Source organism: Sodiomyces alkalinus (genome assembly GCF_003711515.1).
Source record: "Sodiomyces alkalinus F11 unplaced genomic scaffold SODALscaffold_2, whole genome shotgun sequence".
Lineage (NCBI taxonomy): Eukaryota > Fungi > Ascomycota > Sordariomycetes > Glomerellales > Plectosphaerellaceae > Sodiomyces > Sodiomyces alkalinus.
The window spans coordinates 4,520,222-4,547,037 of NW_021167080.1; the positions used below are offsets into that span (position 1 = coordinate 4,520,222).

At 55.6% G+C, this 26,816-nt stretch overlaps 7 protein-coding genes across 7 annotated transcripts; 2 read left to right on the forward strand and 5 right to left on the reverse strand.

The window, feature by feature from the left end:
* Positions 1-53: 53 nt before the first annotated feature.
* Positions 54-1,952, reverse strand: SODALDRAFT_114473 (hypothetical protein). Its single transcript, XM_028606581.1, has 2 exons — positions 1,599-1,952; positions 54-1,546 (listed from the first exon to the last, which is right to left on the reverse strand). Exons 1-2 carry the CDS (start codon positions 1,626-1,628, stop codon positions 158-160), a joined length of 1,419 nt encoding a protein of 472 aa, XP_028469020.1. The 5' UTR covers positions 1,629-1,952; the 3' UTR covers positions 54-157.
* SODALDRAFT_330932 (hypothetical protein) lies at positions 1,815-6,634 on the reverse strand (the record flags this gene model as incomplete). Its single annotated transcript, XM_028611327.1, has 1 exon — positions 1,815-6,634. A coding segment is annotated over exon 1 (4,100 nt), but the record flags the coding sequence as incomplete, so codon positions are not given.
* Positions 6,635-8,128: 1,494 nt separating this feature from the next.
* SODALDRAFT_322399 (CBD9-like protein) lies at positions 8,129-10,025 on the reverse strand (the record flags this gene model as incomplete). Its single annotated transcript, XM_028609719.1, has 4 exons — positions 8,129-8,504; positions 8,606-8,796; positions 8,893-9,737; positions 9,974-10,025. 4 exons carry the CDS (start codon positions 10,023-10,025, stop codon positions 8,129-8,131), a joined length of 1,464 nt encoding a protein of 487 aa, XP_028469022.1.
* Positions 10,026-11,123: 1,098 nt separating this feature from the next.
* Positions 11,124-13,138, reverse strand: SODALDRAFT_330934 (myo-inositol-1-phosphate synthase). The gene is made up of 2 exons (XM_028611328.1): positions 13,051-13,138; positions 11,124-12,934 (listed from the first exon to the last, which is right to left on the reverse strand). Exon 2 carries the CDS (start codon positions 12,749-12,751, stop codon positions 11,135-11,137), a length of 1,617 nt encoding a protein of 538 aa, XP_028469023.1. The 5' UTR covers positions 12,752-12,934; positions 13,051-13,138; the 3' UTR covers positions 11,124-11,134.
* SODALDRAFT_357243 (hypothetical protein) lies at positions 12,839-14,572 on the reverse strand (the record flags this gene model as incomplete). Its single annotated transcript, XM_028613980.1, has 7 exons — positions 12,839-12,995; positions 13,051-13,114; positions 13,311-13,372; positions 13,412-13,507; positions 14,295-14,323; positions 14,403-14,474; positions 14,504-14,572. 7 exons carry the CDS (start codon positions 14,570-14,572, stop codon positions 12,839-12,841), a joined length of 549 nt encoding a protein of 182 aa, XP_028469024.1.
* A 4,758-nt stretch (positions 14,573-19,330) lies between these two features.
* Positions 19,331-21,761, forward strand: SODALDRAFT_114642 (hypothetical protein). The gene is made up of 2 exons (XM_028606582.1): positions 19,331-19,407; positions 19,485-21,761. The coding sequence occupies exon 2, from the start codon at positions 19,638-19,640 to the stop codon at positions 21,609-21,611; it is 1,974 nt and encodes a 657-aa protein (XP_028469025.1). The 5' UTR covers positions 19,331-19,407; positions 19,485-19,637; the 3' UTR covers positions 21,612-21,761.
* A 1,397-nt stretch (positions 21,762-23,158) lies between these two features.
* SODALDRAFT_376919 (hypothetical protein) lies at positions 23,159-26,813 on the forward strand (the record flags this gene model as incomplete). The annotated part of the gene is made up of 5 exons (XM_028614862.1): positions 23,159-23,190; positions 23,330-23,449; positions 23,653-23,752; positions 24,190-24,545; positions 24,672-26,813. 5 exons carry the CDS (start codon positions 23,159-23,161, stop codon positions 26,554-26,556), a joined length of 2,493 nt encoding a protein of 830 aa, XP_028469026.1. The 3' UTR covers positions 26,557-26,813.
* Positions 26,814-26,816: the final 3 nt, after the last annotated feature.

Below are 26,816 nucleotides of genomic sequence, written 5' to 3' on the forward strand. Positions count from 1 at the left end.
TTTATTACGGGTACGTGGACGGGTGTCAGCAGCTGTCACCACCTGCCTATCCCACTCTTGTCATTGTACAAAGAGAGGGGGAAAAGGGAGAGAAAAAAAGAGAAAAAAGAGGAAGAAAAATACAAAAAAGGGCAGTTAATTTATCAAGATCACGGGCTCATGTCAACAACCCAGTATCCTTCCCAAGGACAACCCAATCACACGCAACGGTCCATCTTCCCTGATTCTCCAGTGTCACCTCCCAGGTGGGCTGCGAAATCACCAAGACACTCCCAACCCGGACCGACGCCCTCCTCGCCAGCCCCGTCAGCTTTCCCTCCCCGGCCAGGATCAGTCTCATCGACACTCCGTCCCGCGGCCCAGTAGTCACTCTACGTCCCTGGACCAGGTACATCCGTCTCCCATCCCTCACCTCGTCGACTGCCACTCGCACCGCAGTGTTTGTATTTGTGTTTGCGCTTGTGTTGGTGTTCATGTTCATGTTCATGTTCATGTTCGTATGGACAGCCCACCCTCCATCCACATCATCACCCCACTCCCTGACCTCCGCCAGCCACGACTGCAACCCCGCCGCCAGCCCCCCCGGGACGTACCTCGTCCCGCGTCTCTGCGGCGAGAAAGCTTCCGGGAGGCCCTCCGCCCGCGCCGTCGTCTCGGCTTCCGACACCTTGAAGCGCGGTGCCGGTTGGAAGGTGGGCTGCTGCTTTTGATGTGTGCCGTCTTCGGACCGTTGTGCCAGATGTGACTCGGGCAGCGCCTCCGATAGTTCGTCCTCCTTGTCGTCGCTGGCAAGTTGTTCCTCGACACTCATGGTCACACTCATATCATCTTCATCTCCATCTCCATCTTCTTGGTCTTGTTCTTGTCCTTGTCCTTGTTCTTCTTCTTCTTGTTCTTCCTCTTCATCTCCGTCCTCGGAAGAAACCTCAAACCTCCTCCTCTTGGGCGTCGGTCCCTCCGAGTCTGCATCGACATCACTCGTCACTCTTTCTCCCTCTTCCTCTTCTTCTTCCTCCCCCCCACCCTCCTCCTCCTCAGCTCGGTCCTCCCCAGAAGTATAATCGCAAGTCGAATCGCCTTCAATCGAATCCCGCCGCGCTACAGTTACGGCCACAGACGGCGCATCACGCGCTTTCCGCAAAGGCGACGAACCCCCCGCCTCCTCCTCCTCCTCCGGCCCATCATCCCGGATCGGATCATTTCGCTGCCGTCGTTGTGTTCCCGAAAAGGCGAACCCCAACGAGGTCAGCCCCAGCCCCGCAGGCGCATGCGTGGTCGAGCGGGGGCCGGGGGGGGTGTTGGCCGAAGACGGCGACGACGACGACGGGGGAGCGAACCGCGGCGTGGAGTGAAATCGCTGACTGCCGCTACCGGCCAAGGGGGGTACTTGAAACTGCCGTGGCCCGGCAGTGGCCTCTTGCTCTTGCTGCTGCGCGTGTTGGGGCTGCAGCTGGTGCTGCGAGGAGGAGGCGGAGGCGGAGGCGGAGGCGGAAGAAGGGGCGCCGCGTTTCGAGAGGAGGAACCGGCGTGGGGTCGGTGTCTGCGACCGGATACTTGGTTAGTAGATCCAGTAGACGAAAATGGGATTCATTCCATACTGAAGGAGGAGGATGTCCGCCGTGTGTCATGATACGCCGTCAGAGGGCATGGTTCGGGGCGTTGATTGTATCTCAGCCTGCTTTTCGGGACAATTGCCTTGGAAACCCCCCCCAGACCTGACGAGGAGTTTCATTGCCCAGTGTCGCAATCGGGTTATCTTTCCTTGAAGCACGAGAAGAGTGTATGTAGTATTATATTTATACTGTCTTGGGGTTGTTCCGAGGAGTGCGGCTTGGGGATATTCCGTCGTCGTAAGTAATTAGCGGCGGCGTGGTGGTGAGGTCATAAAACTCGATGAAGTCATATACTGGTTAAAGCTTACACCGCGTTATTGGAATTTAACCGATATACGCATTTTTGCCCGTCACCCCCTGAACCACCCCCTGAACCGCCTCAACCACCACCTCAACGACTATATCGACGGAACAATTATGATCACAGGGGTAATACAACCTCTTCGCATATAACGAGTCGGCAGATAGATTGAATTCCTGTATCAATATTCCTACCCAGGACCATTAAACCGAATGCCCCTCTTGTCCAACACCTCAACACCAAAAGACCCCTACCCCTTTTCCCCCAACGCCATACTACCCAGACGATGAAATTATTCCCCCGTCCCTCAAAAACCCCAATTTGTCAGTCTGACACTGGCAAGGACAAAGACACAAAAAACCATTACTCAAACTTCCCAGCCCCTATCAACCCCCCAAACGCCTTGCCTCGCATCTCCGCCCCCTTCCACTTCTTCGCCTCCCTCCTCTTCTCCCCTTGCGCCATAGCTGCCCGCCGCTCCGTCTCCCGCGCAAGAGCGCTGATGGTCGATCTCTTCCCGGCCGCCTTCTTGATCACCCCCTCATCGAATCCGGCACCGCTGTGACGGCCGGCAGTAGTAGACGTAGTCGTAGTCGTAGTCGAAGCACTACCGCCCAGAGACAGAGAATTGGTCGTAGCCCGCCGCAGCAACGCGGGAACCTTGAATCCAGAGGACCCGGACCCGCCCGCTGCCGATCTGGCAAACGCGACGCGAGAATGAGTCGACGCGTTGGATGACGACTCGCGCTTGAGGCTCATGCGGTCGATAATTCCCGCCGCTGCTGGCCGACTTCCCATCCCCGTCCGCCGCCTGTTGCGTCCCCGGGGACTTGTGTTCTCCTTGTCGCTGCGAGACGCGGCGGCTGCTGCTGCTGACCTTCCGGACACCTCATCGTCCTCCCCCTCGCTGCTGTCCGACCCAACCTCCGTGACCGGGATAACAGGCGCCTCCGGCTCCTCGAGGAGGCTAGACAGCGACTCGCGGATCTCTCCAATGTTGGACGGCTTCTTCTTCTTCTTTGCGTCCTTGGTCCGCCGGGGGTTGGCGAAGCCGCGATTTCCGGCCGTGCCCAGCGGTGCCCGGCTCTCAGCTTGCGGCTGGCTGTCCGGCACCGTCTGGTCCTGCGACGACGAGGAGGAATTGTGCGAGTTCTCCACGTCCACGTCCATGGGATCGGGCCCAATATCCAGGAAATCCATCTCCTCGTCACTACCTCGGTCCTCGATGGTCCGCAAGAAGGCTTGGTTCCCCGGCTTCTCCGCCATCTTCTTGATCCGCTCGTCGGCGAAGAGCGCCTTCTGCATCTTGGCGAACTGCCGCCGCTTCAGACGCCGACGCGCCTCGCCGCCGTCGTCGTCCGAGTCCGAGAGGCCGTAGTCGGCGCCTCGCTTGCGACGGAGCATGCCCGTGGTGACGTCGCGGAAGAGCTTGTCGACGATTTGCTCGTCGCGGGCGCGTTCGCGGTCCGCGTAGAGGGCCGCGATCTTGCGCTCGTCGTCGCCGTTGTCGTCCTTGCCCGCCTCGTCGTCGATCATGTCCTTTATCGATGCCGAGTCCTCGTCTCCGCTGCTGTCTTCGCCGTCGGCGCCACCCAGTCCGGCGTATTCGTCTTCCGACTCCTCGGCCTGTTCTTCGAACATCTCCCTGGCCTTGCTCTTCTTCCTGCCCAACGCCTTCTGCTTCTCCTGCTTCTCCTCCTTTCTCGCGGCCGCCTGCAGCATTTCGAATGCTGTCGGCTCCTCGGCCTCCTCCTCGTCGGACACCTCCATTTTCCGTCGGAGTCGCAGTCGGCCTCGTCGTACTAGAGGCGAATCTTGAACCTCCTCCGCTTCGTCTTCCGCCACCCTGTCCAGGGTAACCGTGTGCGCGGTGGAGGCCGGGCCTTCAATGAATCGCTCCCGAAGAGGAGTGTACTCTTGCAGGCCCACATCCTGGGACGGCTCCATCGTCAGCTGCGTCGAGCCGACGTCCCTTTCTTGCCGTAAGAGACTGTCGAAGCCGTGCATCTGGGACTGCGTGAACCGCAGCTGCACTCCCTTCGTCTCTTCGTTGGCCTGTGTCTCTCTCTTCCGGGTATTACCGCCGCCCTGGCTGTCGAAGACCATCTCATCGCCGGGCTGCGTGTCAGCTTCGTCCTGGCCAAGGTCCAAGCTGGGGAAACCGCAAGTCGGGGAGGGCATGGGCAACGCCATGGACGCGCTCTCGGGCAGTTGTCGGTCTTGGCTGCCGTCGTCCATGGTGCCGGCGAAGATTTGCGTCAGCCCCAGCCCGGCAGCGCCCACCACGGGCAGCCCGGGAATGAATGACTTCTTCGCCGAACGGAGAACAGACGTCGGGATGGCGGGAGAGTCGCTTTTCGGTGGTGCGGGTGATACTTGGGCGGTCGTCTTGGGCTTCGGCGTTGCCTCGATCATGTCCTTCTGGTGGCCGCCATCCTCTTCCTCGTCATCATCGGAGACGACCTGGACGTGTTTCTTGGGTCGACGGATATTCCTCGCAGGGAACGCAATCCCCTCCTCGTCCGAATCCGGTTGCTGCGTTTCCTCGTCGTGGCCCGACTTGTCTTCAACACCGAGTTCGGCTTCGCCCTCGGCTTCCGAGCCGGAGAGCTCAAGCTCAAGCTCCAGGCCAGCGGCATCCTCATCATCCTCCTGGCCCGCGTCGGAACCCTGATACTCCTCGTCATCGCTGCTGTCGTCCCAAGCGAGGGGATCAAGCTCTCCACTCTCCACCTTCCGCCGCCTCTCCTCCTTCGCGGCCTCCTTTTCGCGCCTCATGATCTCCTCGGCCTCGAGGCGCGCCCTGGCGACAATGTCATCAACTTGCCGCAACTCGTTCTCGCGCTCCTCCTCCGTCTGCACCACGATGCCCTTGGCCTTGAGCATCTCCATGCGGCGGTCCCGCTCTTCCTTGGCCTGCTGCCTCGCCCGCCGGTAGAGCATGAGCTGCAGCTCGCCGGGCGTCATCGAGGGCTTGTGGTCCTTCCCTCTCCGCGCCTCGTTGCCGCCGGGGGACTTGAGCTGGGCGAGGATGCGCAGGGCGTGCATCGAGTTGCCCTGCTGGGCCTTCTTCTCCGGCACGCGGTCGAAGATGGCGTCGAGTTTGTTTCGCCTCGTCTGGGTGATTTCTAGCTCGTCGTCGGAAGCCGTGGCCACCGCCAGGTCGGCGGAGAGGGGGGGCAGCTTGACGCGCACTTTTCTCCTGGGCTTGACATCGGCGGCTGTGGCCGCTTTCCTCGGAGAGTCTACGGCCAAGCCCTTGCCCTTGTCCACTTTCACAGCAGTTGCCGCCGCTGCGGCGTCAATGGCGGCTTCAAGGGCTGGAAACTCGTCCATGTCCTCTCCCGTCTTGGTAGGCGTAGTAACCAATTCCGTGGCGGTACGTTCTGCCGTAGCCTTCGTAGCCTCGAGTGTCGCGAGCTTCTCGGCACGGGGAGGCGAACTCGGGGGCGTCTCGGCATCTTTCATGTCGGTATCGGTATGGTGCGGCGACGTGGGCGTGGTCGGGCGACTGGAACTGGCAGTATTCACGGGCTGGGCGGAATCCGGCGTCTTGAATTTGAAGCGTTCAAAGAGGCTCGCTTTGGTGATCTTCTTCCTCGTCTTCGCTTCGTGGGCGAGCTGCATGTTCCGCGCCATACGCTGGGTCTCTCGATGCATCTCCTCGAGGGCCTTCTTGCCGGCCCTGCGGGGAGGCCGAGCTCCCTGTGTGAGCCTCCGGCCGCCCTCGTCGTCGGCGATGCTCGACGCGTCTCCTTCTTCGTCGGCCGGGTCTTCGAATTCGCCCAGCTCTGCCAGACGGGCCATCCTCTCTTGCCGCTTGCGTTCCTCCTCGGCCTCCTTTGCGAGCCTCTCCTTGCGCTTGCGTTCTAGTAGGGCCTGGAAGCGGGGGTTCTTCGTGAGGCTCGGTAGCTCGTCTGAGTCGGAGCCTGAGTCTGAGGCCGGGGGATTTCCTTGTTGTTCTTCTTCTTGACCGGGGGAAGGGTGACGGGTCACGAAGAGACCCGGGCTTGATGCGACAGATGACGTGACAGAGGGGCTTCGAGGAGGAGGCGTTGAGGCACGGGGGGTGATCTTCCGCTTGAGACGACGAGGTGCCGCTGAGATGATGTCTTGGTCGTCGTCGTCGTCGTCGTCGTCGGCATCTTGGTCCTCGTCATTGTTTGCCTCTCGTCTCGTAAGGCCAGCTTGCATCTGAGCAGCGAGGCGTCCTCTGGGCCGAATATCATCTCCGTCAGATTCGTCCTCTGAACCGGCAGTCGCAGGTTGAGTGGATGTTGTTGGTTCGGAGGAGGGCTTCCGGCGTCTCAAGGAAGTTGGGAGGGAATCGTCTTCATCGGAGCTCGTGTCAATGGCGGCAAGGCGTGCTTCCAGACGGGATCGGGGGGAGAGAAGAAAGTTAAGGCTGGGACTATTGCTGCAGCCCACAGGCGAGGGGGAGGGGGAGGGGGACCGCGTCGCAGCCATCGTGCGGTCAAAATAAAGTGTGGTGATGATAATAGGAATTAGAGGAAGTAGGTCATGACACGGTGAGGACCAGATTGTGGATGATGGTGGTGGTGGTGATGATGGCGAATGGAAATGTAATGATAGAGGGTAAGATGGTCAAAGTTGAGTTGTGGTCAAGGTTCAAAAAAAGAGAGTGCTAAAAGTGACGGTCCTAAAGTGGATGATGAGGGATGAGGGCTCTCATATTGATCTTGGTGGTAACGGTTGTGGTGGTGGTTGGGGGTCGGTCCTTGTCGCGAGACGCGCCTGGAGCGTGAAGACGCGCCGGACGTGTTTTAATCAAAGGTGGGGCACTCTCAAGCGTACAGGGGACCAATCAACAGTGGCAATTCAATCAAGGTGGAGAAATTGAGCGAATCCGACGTACGTCGTAGATGCACAGGTGTCAGGTGTTGCCAGCCGTCCTCCTAATTAATTCCTCAATTTCCTTTCCTTTCCGATTTTAGAGAAAATCATCTCGGGAAGGAGGGGAAGCCATGTTGGGCGCATCGCGATGAGGAGCACGAAGCAGATCGGATCTTGGATCCCTAGGCCAACGGGAAGTACGGCGCCTGCAAGTCATGACGAGTAGGCCATGAAAGTGGTGGAGCGAGTAAGGTCAACGTTCGGTACGGGCCGGATAGGCGGGCATTGACGGTGGCTGGATCTCTACCGTGCTGGGGCGGCTCAGTTAGATAGCTCAGGTGGGATTGAGAACGAAGTGGTGTGGTATCTGTTGAGCCACCCTCATCATCCGAACCATTCCCGTCTTCGTTCTCCGAATCGCTATCATCTTGGACCGGAAGTCGGTCGTAGTCTCGCCGGCTCATCCGGCACAAAAGGGGGGGCTCGAACTTTCTTCCGGGATGAAAAGGCCAAACGTTAAGAGTAATTGAAAATTCTCCTGTTCCTTTGGCAGCGAGCCACGGATGTAGGCCTGAAGGCTTAAGGGATCGTATGACGTGTGTTATCCTCAGCGTCAAGCAATGGAAAATGTACGAGAGCAAAAAGGTAGGTATCAGAAGGGAAAGAGAAGTCAAGAGGGGATAGCTTGTGCAGCAGCTCTCTCAGTCTAGCTGAATATTCGGTGTCTGTCGTGTCCTGTCTGTCAGTAGTTGGTCGCTCTCAGTTCCTGACCGACCTCGGACGTTGTCCGGCCTATGGACAGGGGTTAATAAGGGGAACTTGGGGGGGGAGTTTGCTCAAAGACACATGTCTTGCGGATGGTGGGATGTGAATGTGAGAGTATAATGCAGTGAAAAGAAGTACGGACATATCATATCGGTCATGATTCTCGGTCATGTTCGATGGTAAAGACAGGCTGGGGAAATTGCAGAATTCGTCATCTTGTCCCTGTGCCACGCCATCGCCCCCGTCTTTATCGAGATCAACCATTCTATCCCACATGTCTTCTCGGAGAAAGAGTGCGGAAACCGACGGAAAAGAAGGGGGGGGGGGGGGGAAAAAAAAAAAAAAAAAAAACATGCAAGCTCATGACTCCCACGCTCTCCAACATAGCAAAATGCCGAATCCCACCTCCCGAGGCCCCTGAACCATAAACTCATATATATATGCATGCCCATGCCAACAACTCCCAACGCCAAACCTAAAACGATAAAGGCCCGACGCACCCGGCTTCCGAGGAGTCCAGTCCACTCCTCGGAACGGGAAACCACCAGATCAGAATATTACATCTATCTACCCTTCTTCGAGTAAGAAACCCCCGTCATAGCATGGCCTTCGGTGTATGTGCCGGCCCCAGGTCGTCGTTCGTTGGCCCGCCACCTCCCAGGGAAGTCTGCGAAGACATGTCCGATAGCCTGATCTGGGGGGAAGACTGGCCTGTCGGCTGGTACCCGAAGGCGCGGGGAGGAGAATGCGTCGGGGTCTCGGTAGATCCCCAGCCCGCGCGGGGTGCCACGTTGGCGCCGGCTTGCGCGCGCCACGGCTGCTGCTGCTGCGAGGACGTGGGCTGTCCGCGGTTGGCCCGGCGCTGGAGCCACTTCTTGAAGAACATGAGGCCGAAGACGACGGTGGTGACGAGGATGGTGAGGCCGAGGAGGACGTACATGTATTGCCCTTTCAAGGCGAATGGGAAGCCGCTGTGGAGGGGGGGAGGGGGGGTTCAGTCCGACGAGTTCTGTTGGGAAGGGCTGTGGAGTCAAATGGCAGTGGAAAGGGGAAAAGAAAGACGGAGACTTACAGGAATGCGCTAGAAATGCCCAAGGTAACAATAAAGTGGCCGAGGATCATATGGGGCAGGGCCAGTTTGGTTGGCACGCCGGCATTCTTCTTAAAGCGAGTGTGGTGGGTGAAGCCGAGGCCGAGTTGGATGAGAAAGACGCCAAAGACGAAGAGGCCGATGATCTGATGCGGATCTCTAAAATTGCGGGCCTGTTATGATGGAACAAAAATGTCAGCGAGCTCCTTTTCTCTCTCTTCCTCTCTCCCTCTCTCCCTCTCTCCCTCTCTCTCCCCCCTTTTACTTACCCGCTGGTAGAGCAAGCTGGTAGAGACGCCCAAGCCGACTCCAACAACGACAAAGACAAAAGCCACCACCTGGATGAAGATGTGCCATCGGACCCAACCCCCGATATGAATCAGAACGATACCGGCGGGGAGGAGTCCCAAAAAGGCGAAGATCATGAAAATCGCATGAAACGTAGACTGCAAGTGGCGGTTCCCCCCCCTCCCAGACCGAACCAGCACCGCGCCCCTCGTGACCGAGTCGTCATCCAGCCGCGTCGCCACCTCCTCCCCCGCGACGTCATTCGTGCGGCGCAAATCGATATGGAAAACCCCGACGTCGCGATGAATCCCAAGCGGCGCGTCCGGGTCATCATCGCGCACGGGGGCGCCCAGCGCGCCCAGCGCGTAAATAGCCTTCTGGTCCGGGTCGAACGCGTCGACGGCACCCCCGGGCCACGAGCGGCAGTGGTCCCGACACCGCGCGTTGAGGGTCATGTAGCCGCCCTCGTCGACGCCCGTGCCGTCGAGCAGGTCGTATTCCAGCGCGGCGAAATGCTCCGGCTCGTAGCGGCCGCGCGCCGTCCGCGGGGAGAAGGTGACGTTGTCGCCGGCGGCGTTGAGGTGGAGCAGGAAGATGAGCGAGCCGGGCATGTCTTCCTTGCCGAGCCCGACGGCGCCCCAGGCGCGGCTCGTGTGGACGCGGAGCGAGAAGTAGAGGCCGCGGCCGGCGGAGTCGGGGGCGGTTATGGCGAAGGCGAGGAGGTTGTCTTTGGTGACGAAGGTGGATTGGCCGTGGCTATTGTCGTTGTTGTTGTTGTCGTTGTTGCTGCTGCTCTGGGCGACTGTGGGGAGGGGGAAGAAGGTGGCTGTATGCGAAGACGCAGATCATTGTTAGCTGTGGGAATGCCCGTGTTTCGACTTTTGTCTTTTCTCCCTCTTCCTCCTTTTTTTTCCCCTTCTTTCCCTTCTTTCCCTTCTTCAAAGCTCGGATACTTTGGGAGAGTCGCTTGATCAAAACCCGACGATTCCTCGACAGATAACCGGAGCCCTGGTCGATTTGACCACATAGTAACACGGTGTAGAAGTTGACGAGTGCACGTACCAAACGCAACCGAAGCCGCCCCAAAGGCCCTCGTAAGCGCGGAGAGCCGCATCGTAGTTGTTGTCCAACGACTGTTGACTGTGTCTGGTGTGGAGGAGGACGAGAACACACATGGGTTGTCCTTGATGGAAATGGACGCGATTTCGAAGGGAGGCAGGGAGAAGGAGGGGTGAAAAGGGAAGATCCGAGTAAAGAGACGGTGGCAGACAAGCGTCTAGGGGTGGAACGGATCTCTCCTTGGTCCTAGCTATCATTGAGGGTGTAAGACATTGGCCATCGGGAATGCAATCAAAGTTGAGAAACTATCAGAGACAAAAGAAGAAACTAAAATAAATGCATAAAAAAGGACAAGAAATTTCAAGAGACCAATCCCAACTCTTCATCTCGTACTGTCTCATGTCGTCACATCGCTCCCCCTTGGCGTCGGCTTTTGTCCTTTTTTCTTTTCTTATTTTTCTTCCTTTTCTTCTTTTTGTTCTTTTTTTTCTTTTTTTTTCCTTTTCCCCCTCAAAGGTCAGGGGACAAGGGACAAGGACAGCCATTAGCAGACATGTTTAAGCTTAATCAAAACTGGGTGGTCAATGCTTCAGGATCACGGAGTCGCGGTACATAATTGCCGGGTGACTTTTCCCCTTTTCTTTTCTTCTTTTAGTACTGGCTTGGCGAGCAATGGTCGGGCGAGGTCTAAAGCCTATAGCAATAGTCAGGTCAGGTGAACTTTACGCTAGCAGGGGGGTAGCACAGGGGCAATGGTCAGGTCGGCAGGGGGGGGCAATGGTCAGTTGAACTGTAGTCTCGGGTATGCGCAAGTACAACATGTCGGCTTTTCGTATTTGCAACATTCTGCCTCCGCGGACACTTCGTACCCGAGTCCGACAAGCTCGCCTCGCACCACATGTCAACCTCGGGAGAAAAGCCGAGACGGAGACTCATAGAATACAGGTGGATAGAGGACGAGGATTGCATCACAAGAAAAGTCTCGGCAAAGAAAAGCACGGTAAAGACTGAGTTTTATTGGTCACCTGCAATCTGTAGCCCCTAACCGCATAGGACCGGGACTCGCAGATATACACAGCGAAATGGCGCACTTTGTAAGATAAAGACTAGTGGTTTTTGAAGAGTCCATCCCTCCACCCCTCCATCTACCCATCCGCAGTCAGTTTAGAACAGCTTGTGCTCGAGGGTCATGTCATTCTCAGGCTCGAGACCGACACAAGCCCGGAAGATGTTAATCAGCGCCGCCCGCTGCTTGCCGAGCGCGTTGATCACGGGCGTCCCAGGCGGCGTCAGGGGCGCCTTGAGCATGTAGCTAAGCACGCTGAGCACACTGTGGAAGCTCTTAAAGTCGCCGTCGGCCTGGGTGCGCCACTGGATGCGCGTCATCAGCTCGGCGATGAGAACAAGGTCAATAATGAGCGGCGACGCCAGCAGCGAGTCCTCGCACACGTTGAAGATGGAAATGGTCTGGTGCCCGCCCATGAAGATCTCGGCGTAGTACTCGTCCAGCGCGCGCTTGTCGTCGCCCACCGCCGGCATGTACTTGATGACGACGCAATGGTCCGGGTGCTCGCCCTCCTCGTACAGCACCGTGTTGGCCTCGACCATGTCGTCGACCACGTTGGACTTGGAGATCTCCTTGGACCGGAACTGCTTCTGCGAGCTCAGGTTCTTGCCGTCGTTGTTGCCGAGGTGGTTGTAGCTCGCAATCGACGTCAGCTTGATGCCGGCATTAATCAAAAAGTCCACCAGCGCCGACTTCATCTTGGTCTGCCCGGACTTGAAGTCGTCGCCGCCCACGAACGCGCCGTGCCGCTCCGCCAGCTCGATCGCCCCCGGCACGAACGTGTTCTGCGGCGACCCGTTGATGAACACCACGCCCTCCAGCGTGCACGCCACCGAGAACACCGTCGACGGCGACACCTCCTCGTGGCCCTCCTTGATCGCCCGCACCAGGTTGTCCGCCGTGTCGTTGACCCCCGGGATGATGTCGGCATACCGCTCCGTGTTGGCCGTCCACTGCACGATCACCTTGTCCAGCCCGTTCGCCGCCTTGAAGTCGCGGATGTCCTTGCGGATCTGCTCGACGTGGTCCCACGACGCCTTGCTGCCGGGGAGCACGTTGTCGGCGCGGTCCTCCTGGTTGGCCGCGATAAAGTCAGGGTAGTAGATGCTGGGCAGGGGCACCATGGACGCCATCTCCTTGCGGACCAGCTGCTTGAGCGTCGGCTCGAGCACCTGCGCGCGGTCCATGGCCTCGGCCAGGTTCATCTTGCTGATGTCCCAGCCGCCGATGACCAGGTCGTTGGGGTGCACCATGGGCAGGATGTCGTGGAACGGGATGTTCACCTCCCTCCGGCTCTTGGCGTCGGTGCCGAGCTTGATGGTCGAGCCCATGATGACCGACCCGTAGTAGTTGGCGGCGCGGGTGCCCTCCTTCGTCTCCCAGGCGAGGTTGCGACGGTTGGCGATGATGCCGGCCGTGACCGTGGTGCCGTTGTTTCCGCCCAAGCCGACAAGCATCATGCCGAGCTTGGGAACCTTGCGGTCCGTCTTGAACTCGTACACCGTCTCCTTGGGTGTGGCGACATACTTGCCGCTGTCGTCCTTGGTGACGTCGGTGGTGCGGTACGTGTACTTGGACAGGATATCCGTCTCCGAGTAGGTGACATTAGCCGAGTTCACCGTGAAAAGATCCGAGCGGGCGGCGGCGGCGGTGCCGTTGTGGCCGTTGGCAGGTCCATCTCCGTTCAGGGAGCCCGAGTCAGCGTGGGGAGCCATGTTGACTTGACTTGTAAGGAGTGCGGGCGTGGCCGGTTCGATAAAAAAGAGAAGTAGGTTGAGAAATTTAAGTAGCTATTTGGCGAGTTACCACGCGGGTTTCTCTTTTAATGATCGAAGGCCGAGTCCGCTGATCTCCCGGGAGCGGTAGAACGGCGGCCTCCTGCGAACGGGTGATGGACCCTGGAGGAAATGGAAGGTTAGCAAGCTGACCCGGCAAGAGATGAAAGACATGGCGTGATCGCTGTGACCTTCATGGGACAGAGGGGTGGCAATGCAGAAGAAATAACGCAACATACGAGTTGAGGAGGTTGGAGAACGTCTTGACGACGGGGGTGATCGCGACTCGAAAGTGCGATCGGTCTGTTGGAAAGGGTTTTGGGGGGGTAGTGGTGATGGACGGTGGTCGAGAAGACGGCGTTTTTGTGCGCAATTAAGTTGCTGGCGATTGGTGTTTCGATGATGGAAGAGAAGAAGGGAAAGAAAAAAAAAAGAAAAGGAAAAACTACGATAAGGGGAAGAGGTGGGCCGTTGGTTCATATAGTCTCAACGTTTACACCTTCCGCGCCATGGTCCCCGTTCCCCGTTGTTGGCTTTTGCGCTAGTCGGCTACACAACACTCTGGTACAGTGTCTGTACTGCCTGAACTCCGTATGCTACGTCGAGAAAGCCATTTTACCAAGCATTCGGGGGTCGGGTGGCAGGAGGAACCCGGTCCGGTACTCGTTGGCGGTGAGCAGACCAAGGTAGAAGAAACTTTAGTCGACGATGCGTTCGCCCATGTGGAGTCTTTGATTTCAAGCTATACAAAGTATCCGCACGTTGTACGTTGTATGTTGTACGTTGTACGTTGTACAACCATATTTGAGTATCTGTGCCTCATTACAGCCGAGTTCTTACTTCATGCCCCTCTTCGTGGTTGGCGCCAAAAGGCACAAAACGCGTAAGAGCAACTCATCGCGGACATATGATAGGGGGACAGCAGGGACAATAGGGACAACTCAACATGACCTATTCTTGGCTGCATTGAGCACAAATGAAGAAACGAGAGGACTGGCAGAATTATTATGGATGGGTCGAATCTTCCATGGTTTTCGAACATTGATTTGACTCTGGATAAACAGATTTGACAGCGGTTAATACTGTATAGTGGCCCTATTCGACGTAGTGTATGAAGTATTTTGCTTGGCCCGGATATAGCGGATATGGATATCGTGAGCTGGTGGAGGTGTTCAATGTTTCCGAGGAACGGTTTTCTCTTCTGCTTCTGTTGACTTCTTTTTACCCCTCCCCCTCTCTGCGAGATGGCCTGCGATAGGATAGGCAGATCCAGCTTGGCAGATAAGGGGACCCAGGACCCAGGACCAACCAATTGTTATCGATAAGGTACCTTAGGTACCCTAGGTACCTTAACCCTCCCAAGACCCTATCGCTATCGATAACGCTTGCCCCTCCCTGCCCCTTCGCCGCAGAGACGAGGGACAAGGAGTCGCCTATTCCTGTTTCAACGTAAAAACCACCTACAAAGGAGCTGCAAACCCACACATCAAACTTGAAGCTAACGCTGGCATGCTGTCCACCGTGCCACGGCACTGCTTCGCACTTCACTTCGCACGACTAAGCTACCTACCTTACCTAGGTACCTACCCACTACTTTGATGGCTCGAAACTTGATTGGTAAATTGGGTTCCTCGGCGGCATTCGAGACGCAGCTCTCGGGTGACTACGGATGACTACGGATCCTGCAGCAACGCCCAACCCCCATGGATGATCGTCGATGACAGCCGACCGCCATCTCTGCAAGTTGTGGGTTGGTCTCATGCAGAGAGTCTCGATATCGATATCGGACCGGGTCAACCTTCAACCTCCACATACTTCGTACCTCATACGAATACGAACTTGACCTGATGTTGCCCTCTCAAGAAAGCTCAGTTTCGGCCGTCATCGTGCCCCATTGCTGCTTGCCCCTTTTGCCCAGGCATACACTTGTTTGTGGTATAGCACTACCTCCATTGCCGTCCAAGGGAACTAACTGTAAGGTAGTTTCAACGTTTTCCTTCTTTTAGCTCCTTCCTTTCCTTCAGTTTTCTTTCATGTGTCCTCACCGCTTCAAACATCTCGGGACCTACATGCCATGCCACGCTTCCTTGGCTGCAGTCTGAAAGCCGTACATCCGTCCGTCATACTTGGATAAAAAGGTCAGAAACCCTCATTCGGACTGCATTTCTGCAAAGCTTGCGGACATACATACCTACCAATGCACACACCGACATTCGTCGCGTCCAATAGTCAGAGTCAGACCACCGAGGGTCGGTCCGGGGCCCCCCCACGAACCTCGGACCCCGCCGTTCTCAGATACCTATACGTACACGGCCTAACCCCTTTGAAGTTCAAGATCGCGTGCTCGCTCCCTATCTCAAACTGACGCTCTGAGTTGCCACCAATGGAGTCACATTCCATGGCTTTCTCTGGGCTCGGTTGACGCTTGGGTTACAACTTACAACCGAATTTCGATTCTTATACCTACCAACTAACGGCCGAGCAAGTCACGGCTCATTTTTCTTGTTGTCGTGTTATGGTACGCTGCCACGGTAACCTTTAACCGACATGGACTGAACCTTGGGTCTATGTGACGACGCCACATTTTATTTAATAGACCAAAACCGTATGGTCCCAGACGTCGAATATCGTCGATGAACACCAACCTTATTCTGTACTAGCTCACGGTTCCGTTTCTCTCGAGCCCACTAACGCTACCGGCCTAGATGCGCACCTCCTGTCCACGTCTTTGACGGAAAGATGCGGGCTTTGGCACCGGATTCCTTCTTACTTTCATGGCCACATATCGCACGTACGTTGTACGAAGCAGTTGGTTCAACTGTGCTTGAGTGGGTTCACTTCGAGAGATCGCCCATGGATGCACCCTTCTCTGCGCGGCCCGGGGCCCTGATGATCATTCGCGATCATCAGGGAGACAAATCCCCTTCTCCCCCGTGATACCTACAACGTACTTACGCGGCACCGCAGGCCGCAATACCTACAACGCACGTATGTTGTAGGTAGGTATTCTTGGGAAACTGGAGGAATGGCCAGTTGGTGTGACGGAGAGCTTCGATCGGCGCCGCAAGACCCCCCATCTGGGCATTATACTGCTTACTTGGCTCGGCCAATTCTGCGCTATCCACAGAATCCTTGTCGAGAAATAGGGGTTTCTGTGGAAACCTGCCAGTTGGCATGAGATTACAAGTGACGGACTTGCGCTCGGCATTATTTCGTTGTACTTCGCAGGACCTCCTCCATAATCCCGTGGCATGGCAAGGAGGGACAGGGACTCAACGGGAGGGTCTCTACGTCCCCTGAAGTGACGCTTGGTCAGATACAACGTACAGCCAGTTTCCCTTGCGTAAATATCCGTAGATTGATCATCTGGACGGGTAGCCCTCGAGGTGAAGTGCCGGATCTACCAAGTACTATACCAATGGGGAAAATCTCCGGGCGTCCTCTCGGAGAAGAGAAGAGTGGGCGGTTAATAATAATAAGAAAGAGGACGAGTCACGACCCTTCTCGCAGCATCGCTGGTCGATTGAGTTGAGGCACCATGTAACTTCGTAATTACAGAGTACGATGTACGATAGCCGGACAGTAAAATAAAAAGCTTGGCTTGGGAAGTGGATATCGTGGAGATGATTTGTTGATCTCGATATTAACGTCACCTTGAGTGCTGATGAGGATCGACCAATCTGAACACGGACCAGGAGGAAGCGTGAGCTGGACGATTTGTTGCAAACTGAAACCTCATAGGCTCGAGAAACATCCGAAGAACATCCATCTAAGTGTCGTGCAGCGTAGGGGCTCATCCCGCTCCATCCCCAGTGGATCCAGTCAATGGTCGAAATGGATCGAAATGCGTCTGTGCCGGTTTAGGATAGGCTCGCCCCCTGTCGGTAATCACGAGCTTCCGAATTAGCTAGCACCTTCAAAACCGGAATGACTGACTGGACGCCTTAGGAACAGATCCTTATAAAACATCACGTTGGTCCGTTTTGCCCACGAGGTATTAAGATATAGCCGGGAGGCATGTCCATATTACACTTTGTACGTTGGGTAAGGTTGCTTAGGTAGGTACCTTAGGTAAGTTGTATGTAAACCTGGAACTAATTACAAAGTAGCGTACTTTTTACCAAGGGGACCAGAATCGAGAAGAAAGTACGAACCGTCTGTAACTACCTATTCGTATTACCACGGCGACTGTGCTGGTTTGTTCTCCGCGCAAAGTAGTGTACGTGGCCCCCATCTCGGCGGTGGAGCTACCGATAGGTGAGGTGGGGTCTAATTCTGGGCTTTTTCGAAGTTCGGTTCGAGTGACATGTCGTCCTCCTGAATTCACACCGTTTCCATGATGTATAGAGTAATTACCCATGGAGGTGTGCGTTGTAGGTATCGAGACACGTTGTTCAGCATGTCTACTGCTTTCTGAGCGCGGCATCCACGCCGCCGTTCAGTCCGTCAGGTTGTAGCCACGCTGCCATCCGCAGCAAGGGCATATCAAAGAGCATGCGAATACTTTGTAAAGTAACTCGTCTGTTGACGAACCAGGGTTTTGTATGTATTTATTTATTTATTTATTTATTTATTCCGTAGCCTCATGCCACGTCGGCAAAACGATTTGGGCTGTATTCAGGAGCAGAGTACGTACGAATAAGTCATGTCAGTACAGCCATGAATGAGAATCAAGAGCATGGAAAGACAGAAAAGCGGCCAGCGGTATCCGTACCTTTAGGTAGTTTCTTACTATGGCTCGAAACCTGGAAGCGAGTATCCGCACGTCTGCCGAATTACTCCGTAGACCATGGCGCTTTTGCTGGAACGAGTTTATTTTGCGGGTTCTCCAAAGACCTTCCGGATCATATGTTCTCATAAATAACCGATCTAATAAACAGACGAAAACAAATTTTGAGGTGTGGCCTACAGTATGCAGCAATTGTGGAAGATTTGACCTTATATTTTTTTTTTGTTCCGGAGTCTGCTTGTTTCCTGATCATTGATTTCTACGAAGTATTATTCGTAATTTGACGACTCTTTGGTCGAACCAAACAGCACCGCCAACAGGCGGATATTCCTTCAGTTATTTCCTTCCAACTTCATACACGAAGTCAGTCATTTCATTTCCCACTCCAATAGGCAGGTAAAATACGTACCGCGTACGGAGGTGTATACGGAGGAGTATGTGTACGGACTTTTCGTACGAAGCATATCGGCACTCCTATTGGCACACTTCGTACCTTACTTCACCTTGTATCTGCACCCATCTAATCCGCAATTACCAGCGCCAAGGTTACCTATGTTATGGGGGCGGCTTCGGTGCGCCTGGAATCCAACTTGTCGACTCTCGTCGCTTACATTCGCTCAACTACCAAGTAATCAATTAATTAGGAATAAGCACTTGACCGTCCTCAGCACCCAGCAGATGCGATGCCCCCCAGCTCAGATTACGTTGTACATCGTGAAAGCCACCAGTTGTGCAAACCACTCAAAGCCCGATTTGGATATGTACCTTATGTACAACGGAGTCCACTAGTGCCCATTCAGGAACAAAGCAAAAGAGCAAAGCCAGCCAGGGGCCAGAGCCAAGAGAAGTAATGTAGCCAGGGGGAAGGGGTGGGGGAAGTGTCCCAAAAAGCGTTAGTATTCGTGGATCCATGACCTTAACCCACCTATAAGCCACTCGTAACGCCCCCTCTAACTTCCCTAACACAACCCAAACGTCCCTGATATCGACGAACGAGGACAAATCGTCAGGGGTAAAAGTCGCAACGACCAGGGGTTCAAGGAAGACGGCCAAGTCTCGCCTTTTGTGCCCCATACTTTGTACACGTACAAACATCCCTGATGGCCTCCGCAATATTCGAGACGTTAGCTGCAACGGCAGCATCCTCTTATGCATTCGAGCATCTCACCGTCCTTGTGTCCTTCGTCTCGGGACAGACAGACCTTCTTTTTCCTTCCTTTCTTTTTCGCCTCCCATTTTATCCTCCTCCCTTCTTGCATAGCCTGACGATTGACTCTTGGACCCGAACCAAAGCGCGACATCCCGATTTTGTCGGTCGTGGCACAGGGCATCTCCCACCTCCAATCCCAAACGACTTGCATGAGGATCCGACGCTACAAAGACGGGGCTGTTCAAACATCCGAATACCGAACGCAGCGTGTGTTTGTTGCCAACAAAGCCTAATAATAATAATAACAATTGCCTCGTCATTGTCTCTCTACGCATCAAGCAATCATATACCCTTCTCAACACAAAAGAGAAGCCCGAGCAGGACAAAGGTCAAAAGGGTCACGAGGTAGACGTTCAGGAGCTTTCGTCCCTTGCGCGGGCGCGCTTTGAATCGACGTTCTATTTATACACTTCCCTTCTCGAACCGCTCCCAGTAGCCAACTCTACCCGAACAAGAGGCAACTCCCTCCTGCCAATGCCATCCTTTCGAGGCTAAACTTGGATCGCGTTGAGAGAACACACCTCGAGAGATACGCGATAACTATGGCTGCCCAGAGGGAGTCGAGCCTGATGCCAGCCATCAAATGCTCATCCTGTGGTGCCCAGGTTGAGATCTCCCTGATGGGGGAGCACATCTGTCAGCCAGACGCACTAAGCAGTACGTAACCGCCTGGGTTTTGCTCTTGTAGCCTCCTTTTTGTCATCCCGTTGCTAACTATTTTTCGTTGTCTCTAGCTTCACCACCAGTAGCCGCACCTGACAGCTTCCGCCCATTGGACCGTCCACTCCCCCCCAATGAGAGCAGACCGGGCCGCATTCCACCTCCGAGGGTCGATACAATAGCTGCCAGCAAGTCCTCCCATATTCGCTCGTCATCTCCCCAACCGGATGCTAACTGCGAAAGAAGACCATCCTTCTGTGACAAATGGTCAGATGACCCCCATGAGCAATGCAACGGGGTCTCATGCCGTTTCCCCCCGAACTCCCGCACCCTATAGGTCGGACGACTACTTTCCACCTCAGATCGGCCCCGATCATAGTAGTACTTATTCACCCCACGCGGGAAAACGACCCGGAGGTTACGGAGGTTTCGGCGACCCCAGTATTGCGGAGACCCCGCCTGCCACAGCTGCTAGCGGTCCCAACAAAGCACCGGGCCAAGGCAGCCTCCTCCAAAGAATGAACACGATTACCCCCGGTCCGTTCGAGGCCGAACCCAAGCCGGCGATGTCACCCCTGCACAACGCATTTCCGCCGAGAGATGAGTCAACGCCGCGTGAGAACGTGACCTTGGAGATCCCCAAGACGAGCCCGAGGGCCATCGAACCTCCCGACGACGCGTTCGTGCCGCCCGCCAAGCCATTGGCCGCCTCACCCTCTCCCATAACCGACGGCTTTGCTTTCCTGGGGAACAACCATACCGGAATCGCACCGCCCAAGGTGCCCAGGAAAAATGGCTACGGTGGCTTCGGACCTCCCACGCAATCACCTGACGACTATGAACCCCGACCCTTCGGCGCAATCCGATCCGGTACCTTCCCCCGGCCCAACGATCGCATGGGGCCACCGGTGAGAACCCCGGTGAGAACCCCATCCGCGCCCACCACGCGACCGGAATCGTTACAACAGCGTCCCGACACCTCGCGAATGCCTCCTCCCCGCACGAGCCTGCTCCGACCGGCAACCGCAGGCAGGGACGGTCCGTCCATCAACCTGGCCGACGAGTTTGGCAGCGCAAACCCGTACCACTCGCCGTCCGACTCGGCATCGTCGGGGTACTCGACTTTTAGTCGACCAAGGGGGTCAAGCTCGGAGAGTAGCTCCCAGTCGAGCCCCCAAAAATCGCAGAGCCGAAGGAAGCCGTCGGACACGAGCAACTTTGACCAGCTCATGAACGACCTCGAGACGTCCATGTCGAATATGGGATCCGCGCGGAACGACGACGTCTCGCCCCCCCCGCCCTTGGCGCGACCTGTCGACTCCTGGAGTCCGAATGCGGTGCCCCGACCACCGCTTCCGGCCGTTTCCCCCATGTCCTCCCCCGATCTTGAATCTCCTCCCTCTCCACCTCGAAATGTCCGACCCTTGGCCCCTTCGTCGCCGCAAACCAAAGCGGCGCCGGGGGTGTCTGATAAGCATCAGCATCCGCATGATCCGGCGGTACAGTCGGCGAGGGGATCATGCAAGGCATGCGGCGAGGCCATCAAGGGCAAGAGCATTTCGTCCGCGGACGGTCGCCTCACGGGACGCTACCACAAGGCGTGTTTCGTGTGCACGACCTGCCGGGAGCCGTTCTCGTCCGCCGAGTTCTACGTGCTCGACGACAAGCCGTACTGCGAGGTCCACTACCACAAACTGAACGGCAGCCTCTGCGGCAGCTGTGGCCGCGGCATCGAAGGCCAGTATCTGGAGGACGAAGAGACGATCAAGTACCACGTCGGGTGCTTCCGGTGCGGCGACTGCGGCGTGCCCCTCTCCAACGGCTATTTCGACGTCGACGGCAAAGCGTTCTGCGAAAAGGATGCTTGGAGGCGTATGCACCAGCCACCGCACCCACAGCCGCGGATGGCGGACGGGCTCGGCCCCTTTGGACCGGAAAGTGGTCCGGGGCGACCGATGAATAGGTCGCCTGCTCCGCCTCATGGAGCTTATACTGGACGTCCTGGCCCCCGTCCGCCCATGGGACCGGGCGTGGGACTGCCGATGGGCCGTGGTCGGGGAGGACCTCCTGGTATGGGCGGACCTAGACCGGCCGTCGGCCTGCCGAGGGGTCAGAGAGTCGCGCCCGGAACCAATCTGGCTCCCAACCTCGCGCCGATGCCGAGGATGAACAAGCGCATGACGAGACTGGGCATGATGTGAAGAGGCGTCTGCCCTTGGTAAGAGCTACTACCATACTAGGCCTGACCTCGTCCAGCAGCGGACAATGGCGGGCAGGTATGCTCGCGACAGCAAACGATGAGGACGTCCCTTACATGGGATGATTTATGACCATATTTTGACATTAGCACTACTCCGATTTCACGAGCACGACACGCTCATTTTCTTCCTTTTCTCCTTTTCCTCCCCTGAGTGTCACCTTACTTGATCTATTGAGCGTCTTTTTCTTTTCTTCTCTTGTTCTCCGACTTTTTTTACTCTTTCTTTTCTTTCTTCTTTTTTTCATTCTCTATACCCCGTCCTTCTTAGGACTTCGTCGTATATTTTGGTCTTTGTATACCCCATTATCTTCTTGGTGTGGCATTGTTGGGTTACGAGTGGCAAGGTTCGCAATACATATTTGATAATTGAGATGCGGTCCGAGACAGGCATGGGACGGTTGCTCTTAGTGAGCTGGTTTCCTCTGGCGTTTCGGAAGACCTTTCTGTACCTAGAGCTCCATGTCATGGTGGAGTTTAATTCAGAGCGGCTTTTTTTCCTCTTCCTTTTTTTATGGTCCACTCGGTTCTCTATATTCCGCGAATAGTTTCTACAACCCCCTCTGTGGGTGTCTCTGAGTGTCTCGTAATTATACCCACGCCGCCCTACCGACTTACCTAGCCCATGGGCCGTGGAGTTGGATGGGACGTGCCCGAGCTCGCAAGTACCCCACATGCTTAATCAGCTGCACCACCGACGCAAGCGAGATGGACAAGGTGTGGTTGTACATACTCCGTAGGGACTGGACGTTGCATAAGCTTACTGTTGAAGCGGTCGGCCGAACGCCCTCGAGATGAGTTTCAAACTGTAACCGTTGATGTGGAATGGGTTCGTTGGCTGTGCTATTCATAGCAACGACTCGGTCAGCTCGCACTTATACGATACATACCATGTGAATGTGGGTCGTATTCTTCGCAGACCATGAAGGTTGGTGGCGGACGAAAGTCTGAAGTAAGCACTTGACGATGGACGATGACTCCAACAGATCGCGGGTGATTGGTGGGGGAGACAGATAGATGTGCAGATGGGCGGGTTTGGGGAAATTGCCTTCATATAACATATGTGGGGGGCACATGCACAGTTCTACACGTACCGAGATGGGGTAGAGCGACTTTTGTGAAGCTTGATACGAGAGAGGAGATGACCTATTAGGAACTACCCTTCATGGATCGCAGCTGCACTGTATTACTAAGGTAAGATAGCCTGTCGGTACCCATGTACGGATCGGATTGGTCTGGGATACCCATCAAAGCAAGTTCCTAAGGAGAGAATGTGTGTATTTGCTTCGTGGGAGAGAAGACACGAAAACCATCCAGAGACAAAAAGGGCGGGGTAGAGCGTAAAAGTGAGAAATAAAATCGAAACAATAGAAAATACCTAGTGTAGGTACCTTACTTGAGAAGAGAGCAACAATTGGGGAAAGTTTAAAATTATCCTCTGAATATGGATTTGCCCCTAGGGGCCTATCAGTGTCCCTAGCCGGTATGAGAATGAGTGGCTCGGGCGATCGTCGAACCGCCCAGTAAGTCGTCGGCGTCAGCAACGTCGTCAGCCGGTTCACTCCCTCCAAACCCTACTATCCGTTTATTCCGTAATCGAACCAATTCACCTAGGACAGGATGCCTGCCTACAAGATTAAAACACAAGATTAAACCACCAAGCTGCCAGTGCGAGTGCAGTCAAATCTCGAAGACATGGGATCGCTTACCTTTTACGGTGTACGCTATGGGCGTCTCGAAATTGCTCCACCAAATCTGGGTACCCAGCCGCCGCAGTGTCAGGTCAGCACAACAGATATGATATGACAATGACCCACATCTGATTAATCAATGTAGCTGATTCTACGGTAGAGAATCCTTCTACAGGGTCTATACGTATCTTACTGAAAACACTGAACTGATAATGCAATATATTAGCCCCATTATTGGAACCACCCCCTTCCCTCCCGCCCCGTACCTGGCCCCCTTCTTTCGGGTTCTTCTAGTCCCTCCCAAAGCGACCCCTTCCCTTCTTCCCATCCCATCCCATTCCTCACCTGGAGCTTCAATTCCTCGCGGTGTTTCACGGGCAAGCCGTTTCACCTCGTGTATCTCACCCGCTTTCAGCCTTCTCTAATTGCATTATTTGGCTATCGTTCAATTTTATCCTCAAACATTTTCCCAGGCTTCTTGGATAGAAGTCGTTCCACTCGTTACTGTACAATTACCCGTCCCGAAAACGTCGATTTGCCTGTCCCGGCTCGACAGGGGAGAAAGGAACAAAGAGGCGAAGGAAAAAAACAAGAAGCAGAAGAGTCACCACCTGATACCACGCGACGGCTTCCTTTTCTTGCAATTTCGTCTTCCCCGAAAACGACGGTTCTGACGTGACCGTCTCTAATCCGCGACGTTTGAGAGTCGATGTGTCCGAGTTGCAACAACATGATTTCCTAACTCGGCACCATCGGCACTTCTCTTGTTTTCGCTTTCTTCCGCGACCTGTCATCTTGCCCTGACCGACCTCGACAGATAACGACCACTAGCGCGCCTCTATCGCTCTCCGCCTCCGCCTCCTCCTCCTCCCATACCTCCCACACCTGCCTTCCATGGCAATTCGACCAGTATTTGAGAGGCTACGGCCGCAGTCAAGAGGCGTGTTGGCGCCGAGACCGCGTCCTAAGCTCGTCCTTGCCGTCGGCGTGCTTCTTATTACCATTTACTTCCTCGGCTTCAAATCATCGAGAGATGGCTACCATGTTGTTCCATGGAGCCGCGATCACAAATCAGAGCGGCCCAGGACCGAACAACAATTAGAGAAGGAGGTGGAGAAGCACTTAAGAGAGCAGCATGAACAGGCTCTCAGAGACGAGTTTGCTTACGAGTACGAGAGAGCGAAGAGGTAAAGTGCCTGACTTTTTTTTATCCACTTTTTTTCTCTCTTTCTTTCGTTGCTTTTCTTCTTCTTTTCTTGCTGCCTCAAATAAACTCGCACGTCGGGGCCACGCTCTAACTTGTCCTGCCACAGCCTTCCCGGAAACGATGCCATCTACGGCAATACGCTGGCCACCTTGATCAGCAAGGACATTCGGGCACCCGAACACGCTGCCGACCTAAAAGAGGCGTCACACAGGCCTCTCGGCTTTGCCATGGACAGACCCGTCACATATGACCCCTATCCCGACTACCAGAGCAGCCAATGGAAGAGGACACATCGTGGCACCCACGTCCCCTGCCGTGGTGCCACCGGCGACTATGTCGAGGACATACTTGTTTTTAAGGGCCATCCCCACGACTTCCCTGCCGAAAGCTTTGGGAGCTTCGACGCCCTCAACATCGATGGCAACCTCTGCTTTGAACGAGAGACCCGACTCGGACCCTACGGTCATACCACTGTTCTTAAAGATGGCCATCCCATCAATTGGAACAACGTCAACTGGGGCGAGCTACAGGACACCTGCGTAGAGCTCAACAGCGACCGCTACGATCTGGAGGGAGAAGCCAATCCCTATCTCGACGTCTACCCCGAACTGGCCGGCTCGGCTAGAGACTTGAGGGGGGAAAAATCACTTCGTCGGAAGAGCAAGGCCAAGAGGCAGCATGCTCTCCACCCCAACATAGCTAGTGGCAACAGGAGCACTATAGCCCGTCCTCATCTCCCGCCGCAGAAACGCTCCGCCATCTTGCTCCGATCCTATACCGGCAAGACCTACTCGGAGAATGACAAACAGAACATTCGTGCCTTGGTCTCTGAACTGGCCCTGCGGTCCGGTGGCGAATACCACGTGTACCTGCTTCTTCACGTCCGCGACTCGTCCCTGGATATTTTCGGCGACACGGACACTCTCCAGTATGTTCTGAACGAGAACGTGCCCAAGGAGTTCCACGATATGACGATTCTCTGGAACGACCACTCCGTCTGGGAAATTTACACCAAGATGACGGACGAAAACGAGCGGAGCGTGCATTCGGCCCAGTGGCTTTCGGTGCAGAAATTCAGCATGGACTTTCCCGAGTACGACTTCATCTGGAACTGGGAGATGGATGCGCGGTTCACCGGCCACCATTACGACTTGGTCGAGAAACTTGACACCTTCGCCAAGAAGCAGCCCCGCCGCGGGCTTTGGGAGCGCAACGAGCGCTACTACATCCCCTCCTTCCACGGGGACTACGACCACGACTTCCGCAACGACGTGGAGAGCCGGACGAAGGGACACCAGGTCTGGGGTCCTCCCGACCTGCCGTTTATCACGCCGGTGGGACCCAAGCCGCCAGTGTCCCATCCCGAGGAGGACAACTACAGCTGGGGCGTGGGCGAGGATGCGGATCTTATTACCATCGGGCCCATCTTCGACCCGGTCGGCAGCAACTGGGTGATCCGCGACCACGTCTGGGGCTACAGCGATGAGAACCACGGCAAGCTTGACCTCCCGCGCCGTACGACCATCGTCACGCAGTCGCGCGTATCGAAGCATCTCCTCAACATCATGCATGTCGAGAACTTGCGGGGCAACCACATCGCGTCGGAAATGACGCCGCAGACGGTCGCTCTCCTGCACGGCATGAAGACGGTGTTCGCGCCGCACCCCGTCTGGTTCGACCGGCCGTGGAACGGGACCTTCCTCGCCAAGTGGTTCAACCCCGGGCCCAGAGGCGCGAGCGGCGGCGAGGGCAGCCCCATGGGCTGGGGCCGGGAACGCCGATACCAGGGCTCGACGTGGTACTATCGTGCCGAGGCCCCGCCCCGGCTTTACAACAACTGGATCGGGTTCTACGACACGGGGTTGGGTGGTCCGGAATGGGAGGAAATGCATGGCCGGCCTTGCCTGCCTCCGATGATGATTCACCCGGTCAAGGAGGTTAAGCGGACGGAACCCAACTTTGCATCCAGTTTCGAACTTGCTTACGGTTGAGCATCGCATGCTATCATCCCACGACTGGACGGATATGTCATGATCTACGACCAGAGAGACCTTTATTATTTTTCCTTCTCTGTTTCGTCCTCTGCCTTTATTACCTTCGACTTCAAGGCCTAGACATGGGGCTGTTATAATCCTCGGCGGGGTGTTGCAGAAATCGAGCTCAACCGGAGACAGCTAACTAACCGTACCGAGGCGGTTTGACGACTACATTAATTCTGTTCTTCTATACCTCACGCTTTTTCAGGGGGATG